This window comes from Haliotis cracherodii, unplaced genomic scaffold (genome assembly GCF_022045235.1).
Source record: "Haliotis cracherodii isolate W230 unplaced genomic scaffold, xgHalCrac1.p SCAF_10, whole genome shotgun sequence".
NCBI classification, from domain to species: domain Eukaryota; kingdom Metazoa; phylum Mollusca; class Gastropoda; order Lepetellida; family Haliotidae; genus Haliotis; species Haliotis cracherodii.
In genome coordinates, this window is record NW_027266265.1 from 49,827,106 (window position 1) to 49,851,966 (window position 24,861).

The following is a 24,861-nucleotide window of genomic DNA, read 5'->3' on the forward strand; positions in this document are numbered from 1 at the left end:
AGAGAGAGAGAGAGAGAGAGAGAGAGAGACGTGTAGGCAATTAATGTAAGGGGCGAGAGAGACGTGTAAACATGATGCATACTGTAAATGGTGGACAGGCTATGTGATACGGACTCAGAGAGAGAGAGAGAGAGACAGAGAGAGAGAGAGAGAGATAAACATGATACATACTGTACATAGAGGAGAGAGAGAGAGATAGATAAATATGATACATACTGTAAATGGTGGACTGGCTATGTGATACGGAATGAGAGAGAGAGAGAGAGAGAGAGAGAGATTGAGAGAGAGAGAGAGAGAGAGAGCGAGAGAGAGAGAGAGAGAGACGTGTAGGCAATTAATCTAAGGGGCGAGAGAGACGTGTAAACATGATGAATACTGTAAATGATGGACAGGCTATGTGATACGGACTCAGAGAGAGAAAGAGAGAAAGAGAGAGATAAACATGATACATACTGTAAATGGTGGACAGGCTATGTGATACGGACTCAGAGAGAGAAAGAGAGAGAGAGAGAAAGAGAAAGAGAGAGATAAACATTATACATACTGTAAATGGTGGACAGACTATGTGATACGGACTCAGAGAGAGAAAGAGAGAGATAAACATGATACATACTGTAAATGGTGGACAGGCTATGTGATACGGACTCAGAGAGAGAAAGAGAGAGAGAGAGAGAGAGAGAGAGATAAACATGATACATACTGTAAATGGTGGACAGGCTATGTGATACGGACTCAGAGAGAGAAAGAGAGAGATAAACATGACACATACTGTAAATGGTGGACAGGCTATGTGATACGGACTCAGAGAGAGAAAGAGAGAGGAGAGAGAGAGAGAGACAAAAACACAAGTGATTTTTGAAGTGATACACATAAGGGAGAGAGTTTACGGATGTCAACTATTTTGTTATGAGGCACAACGTTTCGGAGAATACATTTTCTGCCTAACATTTATTTCATAGATTCATTCACATCAGAATAGGTATATGAATTCTCGTATGTTTTTGGAACACATATTTTTCAGATTATACAAGTACTTCAAGTCACACTGGTGGGTGAGTGAGTGAGTTGGTTGTTGGGTGTTTGCGTGGATGAGTGAGTGAGTGAGCGAGCGAGTTTGAAGCTGTCTGGAACAGATTTCAGCTATATCACGGCGTGCCAGCTTGATGTGAAAGGACATCCTGAAGTGATGTACGTGTACGGTATGGTGCTGAAAACATAGACAAATCGAACACACTGTCATTGGTTCCTGGCACATCTAAGGGACATAACTCTGTACATTGAGGTGTGGCGCCTTTGACGACAGGGTCACCCGTCCCCTGTCTCATTATTGTTTGTCTGTTGTTTAACGCCGCACTCAGCAATATTCCAGCTATATGGGTTCCAGGGGCCCGGTCCCACCCCACCCCACTCTTTTGAAAACCAAATGTAGTATGCTGTAGGCAGTAAAACTATCTGAGAGAGGAATGTGATATTTTGGACCATCCCTATTAAAATGCTGGATCCGCCCTTGAGGAGCTGCTGTAAATAATGTTGTTACTGTCATCGGGTGCGAATATAGAAAGATACCACCAATTTTTTCACAAATATTTTATCACAGCGAATGGTTAGCTTGTATTATGGTAATAAGGCAACACAATTACATTCAGTGTGATGGAATCTGGGGAACAGATGGAGAGTGCCGGTACTTCATATGATGTGAGGGGACGAGATGACGTCAGACCATATTATTACGAGTGTATAAGACACAATATTGGTCACGGAAGTCATGAATACAAACAATATTTCGTATGACTTGGAATTTGGGATCGAAATGAATACAAACGAATATGCATGTGACCTGGAAGTTGTGACGGTTGGTAAAGACAAAACATATTGCATACGACCTGGAAGTTGTGAAAGTTGGTAAAGGCAAAACATACTGCATGTGACCTGGAAGTCGTGAATGTTAGTAAAGACAAAACATATTGCATACGACCTGGAAGTCGTGAAAGTTGGTAAAGACAAAACATACTGCATGTGACCTTGAAGTCGTGAAAGGTGGTAATTGCAAAAGTTATTGCATATGCTATTATAGATGGAGATACCTAAAGGTTGCAGCTAGACTTCATAAATACAAAGACAATCTTGCTTTTACATATCACCAATGAATATCACGTGGGTCTAAGTGATGGTGTTCTGCTGATCTTGCCGTCATGGTGTTACAGACACCTGACTGCTACACTCTTCCAGATCCCTCCTTAGTAATGTTTAAGATAGACCTGAGTGAGTGAGTGAGTTGGGTTTAACGCCGATTTTAACAGTTTTCCAGTTAATATCGCGGCGTGTCAGCTTAATGTGGGAGGAAAGCCCGAGGTGATGCAGGTCTAAGACGTTTACCACTTCTGTGAAACCCACGAGCACAGGTATGGTGCTGACAAACCTAGAAACATAATTGGGGCGAACCGGGATTCGAACCCACAATCACAGGTTCCTGGCGTGCCCAAGGGACGCAACTCTGCACAGCGAATTGCGGCGCCATAGACGACTGGGCCACCCGTGCCCCCAAGATAGACCTGACATAGCATGAACACTAAACAACAGACCTAGGATAGCATGAGCACTAAACAACAAATCTGGGATAGCATGAGCACTAGACAACAGATCCAGGATAGCGTGCGCACTAGACAACAGATCCGGGATAGTATGAGCACTAAACAATATGTCTGAGATAGTATGAGCACATAGACAACAGATCTGAGATAAGAGCACTAAACAACAGATCTGGGCTAGCCAGGCACTCAGCTCTTTCACGGCTATGACCTTCTAGGTAGCAAATATATTTTGTATTTATACCCTACGTTACGCGGGAAGAGAGCGGATGTAGCAGGGGGTTGTGGGATATGATACAAGTGCTTGGACATCCTGTAACAAATAGTTTTCGGGCGTGTTTCGCATTGGCAAAATCAAGAACAAGGGTTAGCAGATTTAAAGAGATTCAAAACATTGACAAGGACAAACATGGCGGCACCTCCAATGGCGGAGCCGACTTGTGTTGCTACGCCACAGTGAAGCAAACCCTTCTTGCCTTCCACCCTGAAGAGCGACGCCAGTGACACCTTGACGTAGCTGAGGATGAATACGCAGACCACCCATGCCGTCACCTGGAACACAGAGAAATAATTTGTTCCAGAATATATTGGATAAAAATAGTTTTGCCTTAAGGATGTTCTGAAGGACATTAGCTGTACTACATAGAGATAGGTTGGCACTCATTTCAGAAATAAATGGTAGTGGCCTTTAAATATCTTGCTACCCTCAATACAAATGATAACTATGTTATAGAGGCTTGTACCAAGCGAACCAGATTTGTCACTGATCACACCATGGGAGTACGATAACACATGGCCCAATCAACAACGAACTGCCCTTTTAGCCTCAATCTAAATGCAATACAAAACATATAACATAGAGATGCCAAATTAACACCTTCGGTCGAATTAATTCCATTTTATTTCAAAACACTAATGTTTACGATACTTACAATCAAGATGGATCCAGCCAATGTTCCCACAAGAACTGGCACTGGACTCATCACCGCCGCCGCCATGATGTAAGCCCCGAGTAGGGAGCCCAGCAGAGTCAGGGAGGACAGCGCAGGAACGGAAGTGACGTGGATGAAAAGGTCAAAGAAACACGCCAGTGGATTGGCTAGGTTTGCTAGCGTTACAGCCAGATGGTACTGGGTGACACCGTAAGGTAGACAAGAGTAGGACTGAACGGCCAACAGCGCCGAGTTCCTCAAACAGTTCACCCATCCTGAAAGTAAAGACATCTTTATTTATTGAAAGAAAAGGGTTTTGCTCAATTCAGAGAGAGCTCCCAATACTTGAAGAATGTGCCCGGCTTGGGTTATTTTTCATTGGCATAAAAGTAAACAGAATGTGAGAAATATTTTAAAAAAGGTTGAACATATCGCATTCTATTTCCACTTCAAAATACTTCTAAGGCCTCCAATCAAGCATGGTTACTGATATCAAGTGTACCTTATAAGCTGGCCACAGGTTCCTCGGCACAGGCGGATCCAGGGGGCTCAATCAAATTAATTTCCAAGGATCAGAGGTACTTACCAACTAATGCGAGCAGGTATAATTTTCGTCCAAAACGTCCGGCCTCGGTTTGTTGGTCAGCTTCAGTCATGTGCAACTTCTGCTCATTCAATGGTAACATACTATCCTTCTCAACAGGATCCACCTTTGCACAGCTGTCTTCCGTATTCTCATTCAGCTTTAAAGGTGATAGATTCTCCGGCTTCTCTTGACGCTTAACAAATTCCTTCCTGCTCATTGGATGAAAAATTAGAAAGGTAAATGACATCCCAGAAATCACAATAATACCACAGATTATAGACATAAAAACTTCGAAAGAGAAATTTTCATCCATGAAATCCGGCCTAATGGACACTGATCCGTTGACGGTGACGTTAGGCGTCGTGACGTTGAGGCAGACGACGCGTCCTGCGCCTTGAGCAAGACCAATGAGTCCTGGTAACAGTCCACTGAAACCTTCCCCTATGAAGTATGCTGTGAGATAAGCTGGTTTAAAGATGGCCATGAAAGGGAAGAGAACTACGTTTGACGCACAGTCTACGAGAGACAGGACGAAGTATAGCGCCATCATGGCGGTGCTGTGAGGACCACCGGCAACTACGGTCGTCGCCTCCCAGAAAAACACAAGCAACAGGCACGATATCGCTCCAATAGCGATGATGATGTAGATTACCACCTTCTCCGGAACACGGTTGGCAACAATGGCGTAGAGCAAGGGTCCAATGTTTGCGAGCTGGGTTAAGGCAACCATAACCGAAGGCAGATTCCATCCTTCTGGGAGCTTCTGGACCATGATGGGAAGCTGCACCCACATTCCGTTGATGTCCACCCAGGAAGACACCCCGAATAGAATAATGCAGATATAGACAAGGACATTTACACTCTTGGAGCACGCCATCTTGGAAGGAGCGCTGACTGATACTGAAGGAACACACGTCAAGTATATCAATCAAGCATCGGCCTGAAACGAAATAAAGCCAAACAATATTATTTGGACATTGTGGATGAGTGAGTGAGTTGTGTCTTACGCCGCTTTGAATGGTATTTCTGTTATACAGGCGTGTCAGCTTACGTTTGGAGGGACCCGTGAAGATCCTGGGTAGAATAGGTCTTCAGCAACCCATGCTTGCTGTAACAGGCTAGGGATCGGGTGGTCAGGCTCGCTGACTGGGTGGATGCATGTCATCGTATCACAATTGTGTTGATCGATACTCATGATGTCAATCACTGGATTGTCTGGTCCAAACTCGATTATTTACAGACCGCCGTCATATAGGTGGAAAATTGCTGAGTGCTGCGTTAAACAACAAACAAACAAACAAACAAATACTGTTGAAGGAATGTTCAATGTGCGGGTCTCAGATGTTTACCGACCTGGTGAAACCAACAAGTACTGGTATGGTGATAACATGCTTAAGATCATAGAGGGTGAATATGGGATTTGAAACCACAAAAATAGAATCCTGGAACGAGTAAGGGACGCAACTCTGTACAACGGATTCCAACATCTATGCGACCTGTGCTTTTGTGATATCATGAAACACAACCAATGTTAACTGCGCACTGTTGAAGTTTGGATCGAGATAAAGATAGACGTAATCTACATGCTTTCATTAAATTTGGAAACGAAATAAAAGAAAAACGTTCATATGATTTGTTAAATAATAAATGAAGTAAGACTTTCAGAATACATTTTAGAATATAGGCACATACGTACACATGTAATAAACACGAACGATAAATCCGTATACTCCTTGAGGTATGTTTGAGTATTTAAATGATCCCAACATGTAACAACGTCAGTTTATATTTGGATGTTACTAGTACAATAACAACAGGTTGCATTTGCGGTTCGCATAATTATTGACCGCCACCGTGGTCTAGTTGTAGAGCGTCCACCCGGAGAGAGGACGGTCCGGGGTACGATCCCCGGTCGCGTCTTACATAAAGACGTCAAAAGATAGTACTTGTTGTTACCCTCGCTCGGCATTAACTGGTCCACTCGGAGTCAGTATACTGTGTCTGAGTTAGGTATTCATGGTTTCACAGTGGGCTAGCACTATAAAATCGGTATTAGAAATCGGCCTAGAACACACACACACACACACACACACACACACACACACGTATATATTCAATAATCTTGGACGCGACGTTATACCCCTTTTCACCCCACCTCTCGTAATCATCCGCTTATTCCAGGTACCCTCAGTTTATGTTTGAACAATACTGGTCTGGATAATCAACATTTTTTTATCTAGATTATCTTCTCCCAGCTGGGTAACTTTTAATCGTGTAGGTTGGAACAATCTTGGCTCCAAGCCCCTTCCTAAGTTTCAGTACGATACTTTTAGATAGGCGAGAACTGCAAAATCGGTTACGAATACAGTAAGCGATGGCACATCACACAGGTAAATTGTCTTTATTGGTTTATCAATACTCGTATTACGTCAATCATTCTAACGTGTGACCTACCTGTTTACCACTGCATCGCCTTCCCTCCAGGTAATTTACATGAAAAATACACACTAGTTATTCAGAAGCATGGCGTGTCATACCCAAGTAACCGCATGCGCTTTAACATCGTCGTGCTGAGGTCAATGTCAGGTTGTCCCTGTGTACCTTGGTAAGATAGGTAGAGTTCATGAACTTTGGAGGTACCCGTGATGTGTGACTGGTGTGTGACCTATTTACATGTAATTGATTATCTGCCTGTTTCAATGCGTTTCTGTTTCTCATTTGCGTCTCATAAGTTGCTGCTTTAATGTTCAAAATCCAATTTGCTTTCTGGGACAAATGATGTCAGATTGACCTATGGACACGGCTAATTCTAGTATCATAAATCGACGCGTGTCACAGTAATTTCGCCTTTGGTTTCATTGAGGTTGTTAAAATGTGGCTTTGTCTGGGGTTTGCTAACTTACGAAGTCTTTGTACGACACGTTTATAGATACTTTTTAATTGTTATCCGACATCAAATGCGAAAAAATCTTATTTTTCAAAGGATTATGTATGGTTGGTTGTTGGTTTGTTGTTTAACGCCGCACTCAGCAATATTTCAGCTGTATGACGGCGGTCTGAAAATGATCCAGTCTGGACCAGACAATCCAGTAATTAACATTATGAGCATGTATCCACGCAATTGGGATCGATGACATGCATCAACCAAGTCAGCGAGCCTGACCACCCGAAAGCATAGTCGGCTTTTACGGCAAGCATGACAAGGTCCGGATTGTGGGCACTGGAAATAAACACATTAAAAAGTTTCTGAAATATTTGTAACATTGTTATAAGCCATACCGGACACGTTTCTAGAGTGTCTGTTGAAGACTCGATTGTTTACAGGTCGTCATTGTCGAAGTACGGTTGTGCGGCGTCAAGCAACAAACAAGCTTTATGGTATGCAAGTTGTCTGAGTGGCGGTTGCTACCCGTAGAGCAGGTCAACTGTACCAAATTACCGTGTAACCAATGGGAAATTGCTAACCACGATAACACCTTTCTTTTCAAAATGTTATCTTCGTTTGAGTTGTGCGTCAAAATTTAGGCAAAACGTTTTCTGGACCTAAACAAGTTACATTAATGGCACACGACACTAGCGGTATTTTAACATGTTTAGGATTGTGTTTAACAGCTAAACGTGTTTAGGGTAAAAATGTGGGAAAGCCCGGTATTCCCCCTTGGCTTTCCTTGTGGGTACTATGCCTTTTTAGCGTTTAATGGGGATATAGAAGTAAGAGGCAACTTAAAAAAGGTAAGGGTCTATCGCATTAATTAGATATACTTTCATCGCCATCTTCCGTTTTCTGTATGATTAAATTTTGTTGTACGCCTAACTCAGCAATATTCCAGCTGTATGACGGCGGTCTGTAAATAATCGAGCCTGGTCCAGACAATCCGGTGATTGACATCATGAACATCGATCCACGCAATTGGGATACGATGACATGCATCAACCAAGTCAGCGAACCTGACCAGCCGATCCCTTTAGTCGCCTCTTACACAAGCACAGTCTCCTTTTACAACAAGAATGGGTTGCTGAAGACCTAGTCTACCCCGCATCTTCACGGATATTTTCTGTATGAGAGCAATACAAATTAGTCAACAGCAACAACGCCATTTATGAACACAAGACTTAAAAAAACCTTTGCGGTATACGAGCCTGCAACCTCTTGAATTGAAAACCTCCACGCTTCAACCAATGCTATAGAGGTTGTTCTCATCACAAGTGTCATTTTTCCTAGGCACCATTAGGGTGTCCTCCCATTAGTTAGACGTCCCAATAGTTAGACAGCTTATAACAACACTTTAAACGATTGAGTGCACACTAATCCTTATGCTTGTTAACTCAGACTTTAAAATGAAATAGTCCAGATAAGATCTGACAAACAAAGCAAAGCAGCTTTAAACAGATACTTTAATATTATACTTAAAATTTAATGACACTAATTTTATACAGTTTGTAACAACACTTTCTGACAGTTTTTGGTAATGTACACTTTACATTTAATAACTTTTACAGCGGTTTCTGTTGTAAATATATCCATCTAATATCAACTGCTCACTTCCACGCCGAAAGGTGATGTACTCTACTTTCCTTAAATCAGCCATATCGATACTGATGATGATATGTACCCAGGGATGTGAAATCTCCGCGGAAACGCGGAAAATCGCGTTTTTTAAAACAGTAGTCCTTGGAAAAAATCATCTTCCGCGTAAAAATATAATCAAAGATTTTTTTAAAAAAAACACTCTGAAAAATATGATCGAAAACGGGACAACCGTCGCGGATTGTCCTGTTTTCGATCAGAGCTTTCAGCAGCGTAGGTTTTCGGGTATCATACGTTTTCTATCACGAATACTTGCCCTATAACGTGGGGTGTGGCGTCACACAGAAATTGTAAATACTCTGAGTCAGATGATGGCTTATTTTTTAAGATAAATTAGTCTTTTAGCCTGTAAGTGAATGAGATGATTTACAGTTGTTCATGTGATTAGCGAGAAAACTATGAATGTTTCTTCAGCGTCCAAAAACAATTAAGCTACTCCATAGTTTACACAGTTAATCTCATGCCTATTGAACCTGTGCTGAGTTTAAGGTAATTTAGGTTAATTAAACGAAATTGTAACATATATATATATATACTCCCTAAACTGTGAGTCCCCTATCCCTACTCAGTACTTTAATCTAATTAGGACTGATCCATTACACCTGTAGGTATATTCCCTCTTTGCCTAAATAAACATGTCTAACAATTGGGACGTCTAACTAATGGGATATAACCACCATTAACGTAGCCTGGTTTATTTGTACATTTTATGTTGATATAGTACCAAGTTCGATGTAAGTCCTGGTGGTGTATGTGTGTCATACAAGAGCCCGTCAATCTGATTTGCACACCTAAGCTGAATATAGGTCAGGTTTGCTGACTTGGTTGATTCATGTCATCGTATCCAAATTTCGTAGATCTGGTCCGGACTCGTTTATTTACAGACCGCCTTCATATAGCTGGAATATTGCTGAGTGCGGCGTTAAACAACCCCAACAACAACACATATACAGTCAAGTCCCGTTAATCCGACATAGTTGGTTGCATATGATTATGTCGGATTAACGAGTATGTCGGATAAACGAAATTAAGTAGCATCAATGTTCGTGATCGAACATCGGACAACTACACGATAGATAAAGATACAACCATGTAATAAATAAAATGAAAAATGAAATATTCATATTGTTATGGTACATTGTTAGCGGAATATGTTTTCTAATCATGCAACCTCTCAAGCTTAACACAAAACTATGGTTACGGGTTGTATGGCTGATTTAAGATACTTTATAAAGCATAGTCTGGAACGGATGTCGCCAGTTTAAAACTAGTGCCGCAAAGTTCTAAAAAGCTGCTTTCTCACTAGCTAATGAGGGGCGGTCGGGTAGCCTAGTGGTTAAAGCGTTCGCTCGTTACGCCGAAGACCCGGGTTCCATTCCCGACATGGGTACAATGTGTGAAGCCCATTTCTGGTGTCCCCCGCCGTGATATTGCTGGAATATTGCTAAAAGCGGCGTAAAACCATACTCACTCACTAGCTAATGTCGATTTCCTGTTAGTCGGTCGGTCAAAGTTTGCGAAAGATCGTTCTGACATGACCTGTAACGCTCCCTCTATAATCATCTAAACTTTATATTTCGTAACACACCCTTGGAAATTGTTAAAGAGTTTTCATATTTAGGAATCTTTTTTACAAGCACTGGCCGTTTCCACAAAGCGATCAAAAAGTTAAGTGAGCAAGCATCAAAAGCAATGTACAGCATATTTAGAATAATAAGAACACTAGACATATATTAGATTGCCAACTTAAACTGTTCGACAATTTGGTTCAACCATACTTCTTTATTCTTCAGAAATATGGGGGTATGAAAATGTAAAGACAATTGAAAGAATTCACCTTAAGTTCTGTAAATATATCCTCAGATTATGACACTCAACACCCGATTTTCTAGTATATGGTGAATTAGGTAGACATCCATTAACGATTCAGATAAAAATAAGAATGATATCTTTTTGGAGCAAACTAATTTTATCGCCTAATAAACTATCTAGCCGCATCTATCTGCTAATTCATAAAATCACAATGACTAGCAATACTGCATTTTCATGGCTCACCTCAATTAAAATATTTTATATGAAACTGGTTGGAATTTTGTCTTTGATACTAACTCTTTTCCAAATCTCTCTTGGCTTAAAATAAACGTTAAACAAACCTTAATAGACAACTTCTATCAAAGCTGGAATGTCAAGGCTTGTTCTTCATCTAAAGGCAAATATTATACAATGCTAAAAGACAAACCACAGTTTGATGAGTATCTATTATCTCTCCCATTGAAACAAGCAATCTGGACTCTTAAACTGAGAACATCAAATCATAGAAAGGCAGATGGTTTAATATACAGAAGAAGAAAGAAGAAGAAAATTATTTTATTAAAGTGTCACATGCTGCAGTACTAAATATATGGACATATAAACATTTCATTAAAAAAAACAGCACCCGGCCAGTTGGCCTACGAGACACTAATTACATAATGGTACATTTAAAATATATAAAAAAAGAAAGGAAAAATTAGTTGCAACTTTGTATATTACTACACCCACACCCACACACACATCCGCATTAAAATCCCGCTCAAAGCATTCAAACAGGTAAGCATACAAACAGGTAAGCATACAGGACGCTCACAGCAATCTCATACAGGACACTCACAGCAGTCTCATACAGAACACTCACAGCAATCTCATTCAGAACACTCACAACAATTTCACACTCACAACAATCTCATTCAGAACACTCACAACAATTTCACACTCACAACAATCTCATTCAGAACACAGGCAGCAATCTCATACAAAACACTCACGGCAATCTCATACATGTCATACATCTATACACATATGCGTCCATATACACACAGCTTAATTCATCAATCGTGTATACTAACCTACATGTATAACCAGCATACATACTAACATACCAACCTACATACATACCTATATCCATCAAACATAAATCAATCCGTATTATACATACACAGGTCCATCCATACCTAAGTCCGTTCAAACACACCTCAATCCAAATATACTAACAAATATACTAACACACATACAACCATACATCCATACCTATATCCATCCATTCACACCTCAGTCCATATATACATACACACATACAACCATACAAGAGTCGTACTGAATACAGTATGAACATACATTAAATACAACTGATGATATAAATGAGAGGCACTGTGTACTAACGTACATAAACACACCCGCCTACACACCTACGTGCATATATAAGACAATGCTTAACATTATGGATGGGATAAAAAGTAATTAAAATAAAAGCTAACAGTTTATATAAAGTTTACGGCGCCTGTACATTCTGTAGACAAGGGAGGCTAGGGATTTACTTACACATGTAGTATTCATTAGATAACAGGTCTGTTGCAGTGGAGAAAAGGTTGGGAAGGAGGGCTCCAAGGAGGTAATATAATTCCATAAATCATATCTTAAATCAGAATAAAAGGTACATTCAGTTAGAAAGTGGATTTCATCTTCGATTGCTTTAGAGTCACACATTGCACTTTATGTAACGACCAAATAGGAGATGAATTTCACTTTCTATTAGTATGTCCAAGAATATATGACCTTCGAAAACAATACCTTCCGGCATACTATACTAAATATCCCTCCACTCTAAAATACAATCAATTAATGAAATGTTCATACAAACCCATTCAAGTAAAACTGGCTCAGTTCTGTAAAAAAGGTTTAACATTATTTACATAATTAAATATCATAGGATCGTCGATCTATGGCTGGAAAATTGCCCTTGCGACGTTAAGATTTGTGAATTTCACTCTACAATAAAATATATGTGTATATTTTATGTGTTCACGTGTGTAGTTATGCAGATCATATATGTATTACAGAAATGCATTATGCGTGATTGGGTGCATGTATGTATTCATGTATGTATATATTATTGGATATTATTGTTGGTGTGGTTGCGTATACATTCAACCTGATGTATGCTCTGTAATCACTCTGTGTGATTTTCTTTCGAGCAATAAACTTCTGTTCTGTTCTGTTCTCGTAATGGGATGTCCTAAGCGGTAGCGAGAGCTTGTATCTGGTTTTAATGAGATTGAGGTAATCTGGGCATGTGATTAATACTGTTTGGTTTGCTTAAAACATTAATTGTTTATTGTTAAGCAAGTTTATCTCTGCAGCTGTTGTGATAACTGTTTAACATACAGGCAGAGAAAGTGAAAGCTGTGTGTTCTTATCTGTGTTTGAGGTTCAGTGCATTTCTCCGGGTGATCACATCATGTATGTTAAACGTGTTAAACATCATTATCATAAACGCTTATATTATACTATACATGCTTCCATGTATTTACATAGTAACAATTAATGTGCATGTGATACAAGTCATATGATAATTATAGCTTGCTATTCTATTAAATATTAATAAACTTTTACTGACATTACTGGATACTATTTATCCAGTGGAACGGTGTGTGTTATCAGATTGCACATGTGAACGACCACTATTTTCAAACGGCCTGTGAGCGTACAATACATATCATAGGTCTGGAATGAATAGATTTCAACCCGGATATAGTATTGCCGTCATTGTTTCTCAAGGCACGGATCAAGCTCCTTCCCAGCGCGTCACACCTTCGTTGCACTCTCGGTAACATCGCTGCCCCCAGTGTGGGCGCGGCCATTACAAGAATCTTGAAATTTGCCCTCTAACCCCAAATGTAGTAACGTTAATACTTTTGTTTATGTCTTTGGGAAAGCCATGATATTTCATTTTGAAAAGGTTTACGACTGACCATGTTTTCCAGATGAATTTACTTTGTTCTTTTAAATAAATATAATCAGATTGGTTCGAGATTGCAGACTAACAGAAAATCAACCAACTTCTCCCTTACATTTTTACTATATCAATAACACGATAGTTTTAATGAAACAGAAATTCAAATTGACAAACGAAGAAAGTAATTTAGCAGCGATAAGTGTATTTGGCGTCACGACAGTCGTCACTTGTTTGTAAACATAACGCTTATTCGGTTGCGAGTTCAACTCCAAGCATGGTTGTGGCCACCTATTCACAGTGGGGAGTTTTGACTGGTGGCAGAGCTCCGCGAACGGGCTATCGCTGTGAGTAGCTTGGGCACGATATGAATTTGCCATCTTTGCCGTTGCGACCATTGAGGAGCAAAGACCGGATGTTGATTTGCCGTCTACGTAATTATGTCCTAAAGCCCGGAAGTAGAATTGCCGTCTACATCACTGTTTCTCAAAGCCCGGATGTAGAGAATGGATGTCAACCGCTTTCTTGCTCAAATCCCGGATATAGAATTGCCTTCTACGTCATTGCTGCTAAAAGTTAGGATGTAGAATTGCCGTCGACGTCCGGACGTATTTGAATGAATGAGTGAGTGACTGAGTGGATTTTGACGCTTCTTTGAGCAATATTCCAGCAGCAATATAATGGCTTGGGACACCAGAAATGGGCTTCACACCTATTGTACCCATGTGGGGAATCGAACCCGGGTCTTCGGCGTGACGAGCAAACGCTTTGACCACTAGGCTACTGAAGTATTACTGTCTACATGACAACATGTCTCATACCTCAGATGTAGTTGTGCATGTACATGTTTTTCATCCTAAAACCTGTATTTTGATAATAATAATAATAATAATAATAATAATAATAATAATAATACAGAAAAAATGTCAGTGGAACCTGTCTTCTCTTGTGTCAATAATGGCGTAAGAGACCCACCACTAAATATCCTGGGGATATTAATTTCAGACGGAATATAAAAAAACAACAAACACTAATAAAGATATCATGTGTTCACTGTTTATTATTCCGATATAACCCACAAAAACATTGAATACATGAACCGGGTGTATCTGATGAAGCTCATGAACACGGGTAAACCATGACAAAGAGATTAAGTATGGTGACGAAGACGAACATGGAAACACCTCCAATGGCGGAGCCGACTTGTGTTGCTACGCCACAGTGAAGCAGACCTTTCTTGCCCTCCGCCCTGAAGAGCGACGCCAGTGACACCTTGACGTAGGTGAGGATGAATACACAGACCACCCACACTGACACCTGAAACAAGGGATTGTTAAATAAACCACAACCGATAACGTATATCCGCCAGTAGTACCGTATAAGTGTTCGAAAGACACTGCCATGGGCTTGTTTAAACAACGTTTCCCATTTTTTAGGTACAATCGAGCACACTCTTTTGACAAAGATTTCAAAGAGCGTTATACGACGCTTGCTCAAAGGTTGATTGATCAAGATTACAATGCTCAATGCCATAGTAAAGCTCATCAGTGACCAAAATGATTTGTGATGCTCTATTCCCTTTTTTGAATTGTGACACACCTCAACGCGAACTCCTGGTATCATCGCTATTTTATAGTGATTCATAAACATATGCGTACGATACAGCTGGAATAGTACCAAGGACTTAACTTTCAGCAGATAGTTTTACGAAACGGATATTAAGCTTTCATTTAAAATAAATGCCATGCACATGTTGTATAGCAATTTACTCAAGATCTCATAACTCTCTCCACACATTCCTATAAGTAATGGGGATTTAAAGGGTGTACTCGTAAATAAGTATATTTAGTACCAGAATATCTATGCACGTCATACACAGATAAAGACAGACAACGATAGGTATCCCTACACACGTCGAAAATTGTGACGGATTACAGAACGTCCGGTTTTGCAAGAGTCCGCTGTGCTCAAGTCACTGTCTTTCTTACCATCAGAGGTCCACCAACGTCAGTACCCACAAGAACAGGATACGGACTCATAACCGCAGCAGCCATGATGTACACCCCGAGTAGAGAACCAGTCAGAGACAGGACCGACAGCGCAGGGACGGAAGTGACGTATACAAAGAACGCCATGAAGGAAGCCAGGGGATTGGCTACGTTGGCTAGGGTAACAGTCAGATAGTACGTGCTGGTGCTGTAGGGTAGACACGAATAGGTCTGCACCGATATCAGTACCGCGTTTGTCAAAGCATTTATCCAACCTGCAATGATAATGCATAGTACATTATATATACGGCATATTCTTTGCCAAGGTCTATTGTTTAACTTGCGACCGACGTAGTAACTGTAAACTAATAAGAAATGGAGCGTGCAAATGCTTGACCTCACAAACATACCTTTAAAAGACAATACTTTAGAGTTGCGTCTCCTATTGAGGTACAAATTGCACTATGATTGTAATGGTGTTATCTACCTCAGTAGAGTTCTGTGACATTAGGATATTGGTTACGTATTTTGCGTAATATTTTAGCACATCCATTTATATAAGTATTCAAGGGAATCTATTTTTCAGATCCACCGGTCGATAATTTTTTGGCCTTTGGCCTACATGAAACAAAACAACTAAAGACTTTTTTTCAGACGTATAATCAAGCAGAATCTAAAAGGAGGCACATGTGATATCCAGGTATTCAAAAGAAATTATCAATGCAAACGATCTATATAATTCAACAGACCTAAACCCTCGACCATGGCTCTACAGCAGTCACAGCGTCTAGACTTGAGCAAGGGTTAGAGCAAGTACTACTTTGTGCAATGGCACGGTATGCTGTTCGACAGCTATTGTCATGGCTTTACTTAAACACAGACATGGGAAAGTTGTGGGATCAGATGAAATTAGTGGAAACGGTCAGTTTGCTCAAAGTCATAACGTGTATTACAAATTTCTGTTAATTATGCTAAACTAAACTGCCGAGCAAACGAAAGTAATCTCTTACAATTACATTTGACCAAAACATTACTACTAGGCGTTGAAAACAGTAACAGAATCACTGCAAATGTAAGGTCCAAAACACAGCTATCATACCCGTATCAAATGCATCACCATTGAGTAACCATTTCTTGTTTGTTGCATTGTTAGCCACCATCAAACATGGGTGTATACTTTCCATTGCCCGACAATTTACGCACTTTCCATTTATTTATTTATTATTAATATATTTATTCATTTCTTTTCCCGTCTTCTGTCAGATGTTCTAGGCGTATTAAAATGACTGAAATTTTAGATGTTACCTGTTAGAAGCAGTGAAGCCATGTACTCTAGTCTCGTCATCCCCTGCGAGTCCTCAGTAGAAACACTGGGTAATTTACCGGAGTTCCGGAAGGCAATCCTTTCATCTTCAGAGTCGACGAGTAAAGCAATAACATGGCGATCTCCTTTCCTACAGTCGCTTAGTTTAGCGTCAATTTCATCACCATTACAATCGTTGAGTTTAGCATTAATGTCAGTGTCATCATCACCTTTGGCTGCGGCTGGTGGGCAGGCTGCATATTCCCTTTTACATCGAGGATGGTAGTTGAGCAGTGTGAACGAGATCCCCGACGTCACTACCATGCCGCCGATGAAGGCGAAGAAGACCTCAATTGAGAAGTTGTTGTCGACGTAGGATGGTCTTACATGATATGCCTCTTCTTCAAAAGAGGTTCCATTGATTGTAACATTGTTGATGACAGTATGATTAACACACTCGACACGACCGGCTCCCTGAGCGAGGCCCATTAATCCAGGAAGGAGTCCGCTGAAGCCTTCGCCTATGAAATACGCCGTCATGTATGCAGGTTTAAATATGGCCATAAAAGGGAGAAATGCAACCGAAGACGTAGTGTCAACAAAAGCTAGGAAGAAATTAAGACTGAGCAATGCTACGCTGTGCCGAACGCCACCAATAACCGCTGTCTCTCTCCAGAAGAACACCAAGAGGACGCACGCTGATGCTCCTACGGTGATAATAAAATAGATGGTCCCCTTCTCGGAAAGACGTCGTGGGCATTTGACACTGGTCAGTGTGAAGATGAGAGGTCCTAGGTTAGCCACCTGTATTAGGCTAACCATGTACGAGGGTAGATTCCACCCCTCTGGAAGCTCCTGGACCATGATGGGTAGTTCCACCCACAAACCATTGATGTCCACCCAGGACGCCACCCCAAACATGATGACAAGGATGTATACTACAACACTGACGCGTTGGGTGGAACCTTCCATTGCTGGGGTTTGTGTGGAGACTGGATAATTGTTCAGCTACACCTGCAAAACCAGGTATGTTTTATGAGCTATGAGCATTTACATCTTGCAATAATGCATTTGTTGTGGCAGAAAGATATATTGATATAATGGATATTTCTGAAGCATTTTCTGGGACAATTGATTTATTCATCTGGTATAATCAGAGCAGTAGTCCATATAATGAACGCACATGCATGAAATGAATTTGATAGTGATTCATATCGATATGCTCAGGATGTTGAAATGCACAATGGAGTGTTTCAACATTAATGTAAAAAATACTCTTTGTGTAAAAATGTTTACATTGAGGGTTACGTGTTAACTCTTAATGTATTTTTTAATGGTTCTAGTGTATGCTTAACTCTCATATACGCGTAATACTGCTTCAAAGTGTCCATTATTTTATGCCTTAAACTCCAACAACCCATCACCGTCTACGACTTGGTCTGGTCTGTTCCAATTTACTCAACCGAAAAGTCGCATCCTAACCCTAAATTTGTAAAAAATATTATCTGTCACTTCAACCCTTTATGTAATGTTTTACATTAAGAATATTTTTTTTACACTTAGTGTTGTAACAAGGATTAACCGCAACCCTTAATGTAAACAATGTGTACATTAAGTGTAAGTTTTACATTTAGGGGTTGTAACAATGGACTCCACATGAATTTAAGAAAAGGGTTTTGTCGATTTTATGTGTGTATGTGTATGTAGAAGAGCGCAGTTATAAGTACCCACATAAGTACAAGAAACGAGATATCGCCTTCCAATGGTAAGAAAAGTGATAAAAAGCCATACATTGAGGAGAAAAGTTTGGTTGACAGGCAGCAAGGGGAAGCAACTCGATTGTTCCATCTATGGGTAGTGTCCTACACAACAATTTGTAGAAATGTCTATTTAGGTATTGTAAATTGATAGCGTTTTAGTGCGATACATCAGACTTATGAATGAGTATCATTTCACGCTACATATAGCACTATCCAATACGGTTCTCTATGTAGTTATGCAATGAGGAAAAACAGTGGCGTCGACTGGCCGTGAAGAGTGAGTGAGTGAGTGAGTTGGGTTCAACGTCGCTTTTAACAGTATTCCAGTTCTGTTATCACGGCGTGTCAGCTTGATGTGGGAGGAACGCCCGAAGTGATGCAGGTCTCAGACGTTTACCACTTCGGTGAAACCCACGAGCACGAGTATGGTGCTGACAAACCTAGACACATAATCGTGGCGAACCGGGATTCGAACCCACAATCATAGGTTTCTGGCCGTGAAGAGCTAGGTAGTATCACCTTGCAAGGACCAGAAAAGTGATGTCGCCTTTCAAAAGAAGGGTAATGGGGATCTCATCCGAGTGTCTTTTGATATTTAATCAATACGAGTCGACAAAAATTCAAAACTCCGAAGCTTCTTTCGAAGAATGTTGATATAGTTCATGTCAAAAGACCATGCATGCACGAGGATGAGATTCTATTTATCTTCCAAAATCATTTTCATTTTCTAAACAGTATCTATTAGTGTCATGGCAGTAACAGAAACAGCTTACCAACTTCAATGTCAAAGAGATTAGTGATGTCATTTTTATTGTGACGTGGTACATAACGTCACAATGGTTTGAAAAACATACACCCAAGCGATATTTCATGTGAAAGCCAGTTTTGGAAAATAAAGTTATATTTTCGAGACTATCGTATACATTGTAAAATTTGATTTGACCAAAAGTTACAAACGTTATCAAAACGTTGCAATCGCCGAAACACGTAAAGTCCAAAACACAAGCATGATACCCGTCTCTAATACACAACCATCGAATAACCATTTCTTGTTGGACTTTTAGCCACCCTCAAACATGGGTGTACAATTTCATTTGGAGGTGCTTTAATTGTTGATTTAATATCTATAAAAATACATTCAATGAGTAAAATATAATATAACTACAATGTAAACTTTATCTATTTACAATAACAATATATATATATATATATATATATATACAAAAATGAGGTAAATGTTCACTCGGTGTACATGTAATATATAATAAAATAATAAAGTCCACGTTAGTCCATCATCTTCTTTATATCAGTTTCATACATAGTACTTTCGAGCGAAAGAACTATGTATGAAACTGATAAAAAGTAAGATGATGGACTAACGTGGACTTTATTATTTTATTATATATATATATATGCACAAATACGTTTCTCAAACATACCTTGCAAGTAGACTTAGTATAAGACGAAGTATATATTCGACGATATCTTTACAACACAGCTTACAGTGTGTTTCTTTGCGTCTGAAATGAGTTCCCTTGATATTGGCTGTGAATACGATGAATCATTTATCTCACATGAAAGTTGAACCATAGTTATGAAATGTAATATTGTTTGAGCCTTCTGTTCCATCCCTCGCGTAATATAAGCATCACCTTACATGTTAATGTTACGGCATTGAAAGGGACATTGTCAATACACTGTGTGTTTATGTGTGTGACGACAATACCCATGACGCGCCTCTATGGTATCATAGCTGTTACTTCCCAGCAATATTCCACTCCGTCTTTTGTTTGTTTCTCTGTGAACAGTATGTAAATTGTTATTGTAAATATATATATATATATTTTATCTATTTACAATAACAGTGAGTGAGTGAGTGAATATGGTTTTACGCCGCTTTTAGCATTATTCCAGCAATAGCACGGCGGGGGACACCAGAAATGGGCTTCACACATTGTACCCATGTCGGGAATCGAACCCGGGTCTTCTTCATTTAGCGAACATATGCATGTTGTTTAATGCCGCTATCAACAGTATTCAAATACTATCCAACCAACCTGCAGATAATCGACTCGAGGGCAGTTAAACGCGTTCTTTATTACAATTAGGAGCGGCGTCTTTGTGTAGGTTCTAACACCGTTATGAGTGAGTGAGTTTGGCTTTACGCCGCTTTTAGCAATATTCCAGCAATATCACGGCGGGAGACACCTGAAATGGGCTTCACACACTGAACAGATTTCGGGAATCGAACACGGGTCTTCAGCGTGACGAGCGAACGCTGTAACCACTAGGCCACCCGACCGCCCCAGCACCGTTATGGAGCAAGTGAAGTACAGAGTATGGTTGAGAAGCATATATACAGTTGAGGAAGCTGTTGTAATTATGGAGTTGTTCATCCATATTTTATATCCTTACTTAGGACTCCAACTACAAAATGCCTCTCAAAGAATTTGGCATCCGGTATTTAGTCACGTGGCACGGATACAACGACGCCCAATACATCACACCAAACCTTGTGACAGGTCAATCCTAATTTTAGTCAACACAAGGGGTACTGGGGTTCTAAGAGAGCAACCATTTTATTTTCGGGTGTGTTTTTTCAACAAAGACTGGTGCTCAATTATATATATTTTTAAAACTTAATAAAAAAACTAGCGAAGTGTGTTCTTTGTACGCTTCACAAGAAAAAAGGCACATCGAAGTATTTCCTGCAATGAGAGGCATATGCCATTTTTTTTTTTAGGAAAGTCACGGGCCCTCGTCAACCCCTAAAATTCAAATGGTTACCCCTTAATAATAAGGGGTGTCACAGCGGGTTCGATGGCAAGGGATCCGAGAGATAAGAATTGGTCTTCATGCAGCAACCCATGCCTGTCGCAAAATTCGACAACGTTTGTCTAAGCAATACTCCAGCTATATGACGGCGGTCTGTAAATAATCGAGTCTTGACTAGACAATCCAGTGATTGACATCATGAGCATCGTTCCACGCAGTTGGGATACGGTGAGATGCATCAACCAAGTCAGCGAGCCTGATCACCCGATCCCATCAGTCGACTCTTACAAGCATAGTCGCCTTTTACGGCAAGCATGGTTTGCTGAAGACCTATTCTATCCTGGATCTTCACGGATGGAACCAAGGCTTGAACCACGATCACAGATTCCTGACATTACTACGACAGAAAGGATGACCACATAATAAAGACGAAGGTACAATTACGAAACCGTAACTTAAAGACATGACGTGAAGATTCTAGAGGTTTACACTATGTAAGCGAAAAACACTGTGCCCATCTATGCCATGCAACACATTGCTTATGCTCTATTTTAAACACTGACGCTTATAGATAACTCACCACCAAGGTTGGCTGTCTCTGGTTGCAATGACCTGGTAGCCAGACCAGTTCATACTGCCCTATACTACGTCCACACTGTAATCCATAGCTGACACACTGTAAAATGACTTAAGTTTCTTTGTGGAGGGACATTGTGACAAGAGGAATGTCAAACAGTATCTGTTGGTTTGGGTGCCTTACCGATGGAATTAATCTTAACTCCAAACAGCTCCGTGTGTGGCTTACTTATGTACACGGTTGCTAATGTATGGAAGGGTTCATAGCTAACCTACTAACTCCGAAAATGGAAATAGTTTTGTTTGTCATCCCCGTTTTAGGACACGTGACAATCAGTACACGTGAATTTTGTTTACAACAATATCAGTATATACATGTCCATTCACGTTGTGTATATATGTTTATTTGTATGGGGGTGTGCGTAAACGCGCGCACATGTTCCCGAGTCCAGTTTCCAAATTTTAGTCAGTTAACGCCATCACCTACTGTAAATATACTTTTATCTGCATGTTGCCTTTCTGACAATAAATCATATTCATCAAATAAACATTAATTTATAATCTGCCCGGTAAAAGAAAGTATACACTTGAATATCCCTGCTTCATTCTCCTCATCACGGTGCAACCCAAGCTTGCTGCAGGCGACTATGCTTGTCGTAAGAAGTGACTAACGGGATCGGTGGTCAGGCTCGCTGACTTGGTTGATGCACGTCATCGTATCCCAATTGCGTGGATCGATGCGCATGATGTCAATCACTGGATTGTCTGATCCAGGCTCGATTATTTACAGACCGCCGTCGTATAGCTGGAATATTTCATGAGGTTTCAAATGTTACCTTTTGCACCGTCTAATCTATAGGTGACATACTCCGATGTACAAACAATCTGGCCTGTACTCTTTGAAGGTTCCTGGTCGATGAGCTCCCAAAAAGTTGCTGCAATAGATGGGTGCTAATTACTAGTATCAACTTCAATTTCTTTACTCACATTTGTTGGGTACAGGTTGCCCACTCGTCTAAGGCGCCGCGATTCGTTGTGCAGAGTTGCGTCACTTGGGCACGCCAGAAACCTATGATTGTGTTTCATGGTTTCTCAGCATCATACCCGTGCTCGTGGGTTTCACCGAAGTGGTAAACGTCTGAGACCTGTATCACTTCAGGCTTTCCTCCCACATTAAGCTGACACGCCGCGATATAACTGGAATACTGTTAAAAGCGGCGTTAAACCCAACTCACTAACTGATTCACTACTCATATTTGGCCACGTTCCCCTAAGATCCGGGGTAGAATAGGTCTTCAGCAACACATACATTTCTATACTTACCCATACTTGCCGTAAAAGGCGATTATGCTTGTCGTAAGAGTCCACTAACGGGATCGGGTGGTCAGGCTCACTGACTTGGTTGATGCATGTCGTCGATCCCAATTGCGTGGATCGATGCTCATGATATTATTCACCGGATTGTCTGGTCCAGACTCGTTTATTTACAGACCGCCGTCATATAGCTGGAATATTGCTGAATGCGGCGTTAAACATCAAACGAACAAACAGTTGAACAAGGGTGCATTTTAAAATGCCTCTGTACGACTTATGTTTTTAAGGTGTTCATGTAACGCGCGCAACGTTTTGAATAAAGGTCTTTATAAGACGTACAATGAATGAATGAATACACGTGAACAGAAAAAAACCAACCATAATAATATAATAATCCACACGATACCGTTAGTTGCCTCTTACGACAAGCAAAGTCGCCTCTTACAACAACCATGGGTTGCTGAAGGCCAATTCCAATACGGATCTTTCTCTATTAGAAAGGACGAAAAATGACCAGTTGTGTAGCGAAGCCTGACATACAGTGAAAACATAGAAACTTTAAATGAGTAGTTCATATTACCTCTACTTCACTAACATGATTGACTAATATAACACAGGCCGTGGCATCTAAATTGGTAAGGCATTAACTCGACTCGGCCGTTAAGGAAACACGCCATGCTGATCAATAACAAAAACTGGATTAATTCCTAAATGTGAAAGCAAGCTCCACCGTAAAAGTATTCTGCTTAATAAAAATTGTAAATAATACAACATAGATAAAAAAAAATCCAGTTCCAAGGCACTTGACTACATAATACCGTAAATCCTTTAATAAACTCCCGCCTTGAATAAACGCCGGGACCAACGACCCTCTGCCTTGAATAAACGCTATACTGACATTTGAAGAGTAAATAAATACTGTGAATCCTACCAATTAATGTATACAATACCGTATACCTAATCTGTTTGAGGTAGGCCTACAGAATGCGAGAAAAACAAGGTTTTGATGTAAAAGTTCCAAGTTCCGTAATTAAAGAAACAATGAGCGCATGTTTTGTACGTTCACTCCCTGTCGAACCGTGACTACTGTCGCAAAATGACTACTATCCTGTTATGGCGATAGAAAATCCGAACTAACCCTCAGTCGCCTTGACGACTTAGCTGTTTAGACCTCGACTCCCACAGGTTTTATAGACAAACCCTTGACCAACCTTGCTCCCGTGGTCACTCTTATAATGTCCAGACTAGGGTAATATCAGTAGGTCCTCATACTTCCATGTCTTGCAACATTTACGACATCTTGTATTATGTTAACCCTGCCACACTTGAAACAACAAAACCTAGAGATATTAGAGCATATTTTGAATGAAATAATCAACCACCCCACCCCTTTCAGCTCAAGAAGCCCGGCCAGGGCATACAGTATTTGTTTTAAGCGAATCAGTATTCCTACTTAGAATCCTTTATGTCTAATTCTGTTTCAGAGAGTATTTTTGTTTGGTCTATCGAAATTGATTAATCGCCGCTTCACTTGTTTTCCATAATGAACATATACACTGGACAAGTTCGTTTGATGGAGCTAGTGACAACTCCGTGCACAGCATTATCAATCGACACGGTAAGGAATAAGAAAAGCGGAAGTACAAATAGTGTCATGTGACACACTTACGTCCAAAATGGCGA

The 24,861-nt window shown here is 40.4% G+C and overlaps 2 protein-coding genes across 2 annotated transcripts; both read right to left on the reverse strand.

Annotated features, from left to right (window-relative positions):
- Positions 1–2,872: 2,872 nt before the first annotated feature.
- On the reverse strand, positions 2,873–4,983 carry LOC139451939 (riboflavin transporter 2-like). The gene is made up of 3 exons (XM_071233226.1): positions 4,107–4,983; positions 3,521–3,795; positions 2,873–3,140 (listed from the first exon to the last, which is right to left on the reverse strand). Exons 1-3 carry the CDS (start codon positions 4,981–4,983, stop codon positions 2,943–2,945), a joined length of 1,350 nt encoding a protein of 449 aa, XP_071089327.1. The 3' UTR covers positions 2,873–2,942.
- A 9,598-nt stretch (positions 4,984–14,581) lies between these two features.
- On the reverse strand, positions 14,582–17,725 carry LOC139453877 (solute carrier family 52, riboflavin transporter, member 3-B-like). The gene is made up of 3 exons (XM_071235326.1): positions 16,756–17,725; positions 15,451–15,725; positions 14,582–14,779 (listed from the first exon to the last, which is right to left on the reverse strand). Exons 1-3 carry the CDS (start codon positions 17,723–17,725, stop codon positions 14,582–14,584), a joined length of 1,443 nt encoding a protein of 480 aa, XP_071091427.1.
- Between the last annotated feature and the right edge of the window lie 7,136 nt (positions 17,726–24,861).

Coding starts and splice junctions, on each gene's coding strand:
- LOC139451939 (XM_071233226.1), bottom strand. CDS start 4,983: ATGGCGTGCTCCAAGAGTGTAAATGTCCTTGTCTATATCTGCATTATT. Junction 3,796..4,106: donor ATACCTGCTCGCATTAGTTG/GTAAGTACCTCT, acceptor CTTTACTTTCAG/GATGGGTGAACTGTTTGAGG. Junction 3,141..3,520: donor TGGCTGGATCCATCTTGATT/GTAAGTATCGTA, acceptor TCTGTGTTCCAG/GTGACGGCATGGGTGGTCTG.
- LOC139453877 (XM_071235326.1), bottom strand. CDS start 17,725: ATGGAAGGTTCCACCCAACGCGTCAGTGTTGTAGTATACATCCTTGTC. Junction 15,726..16,755: donor GGCTTCACTGCTTCTAACAG/GTAACATCTAAA, acceptor TTATCATTGCAG/GTTGGATAAATGCTTTGACA. Junction 14,780..15,450: donor ACGTTGGTGGACCTCTGATG/GTAAGAAAGACA, acceptor CCCTTGTTTCAG/GTGTCAGTGTGGGTGGTCTG.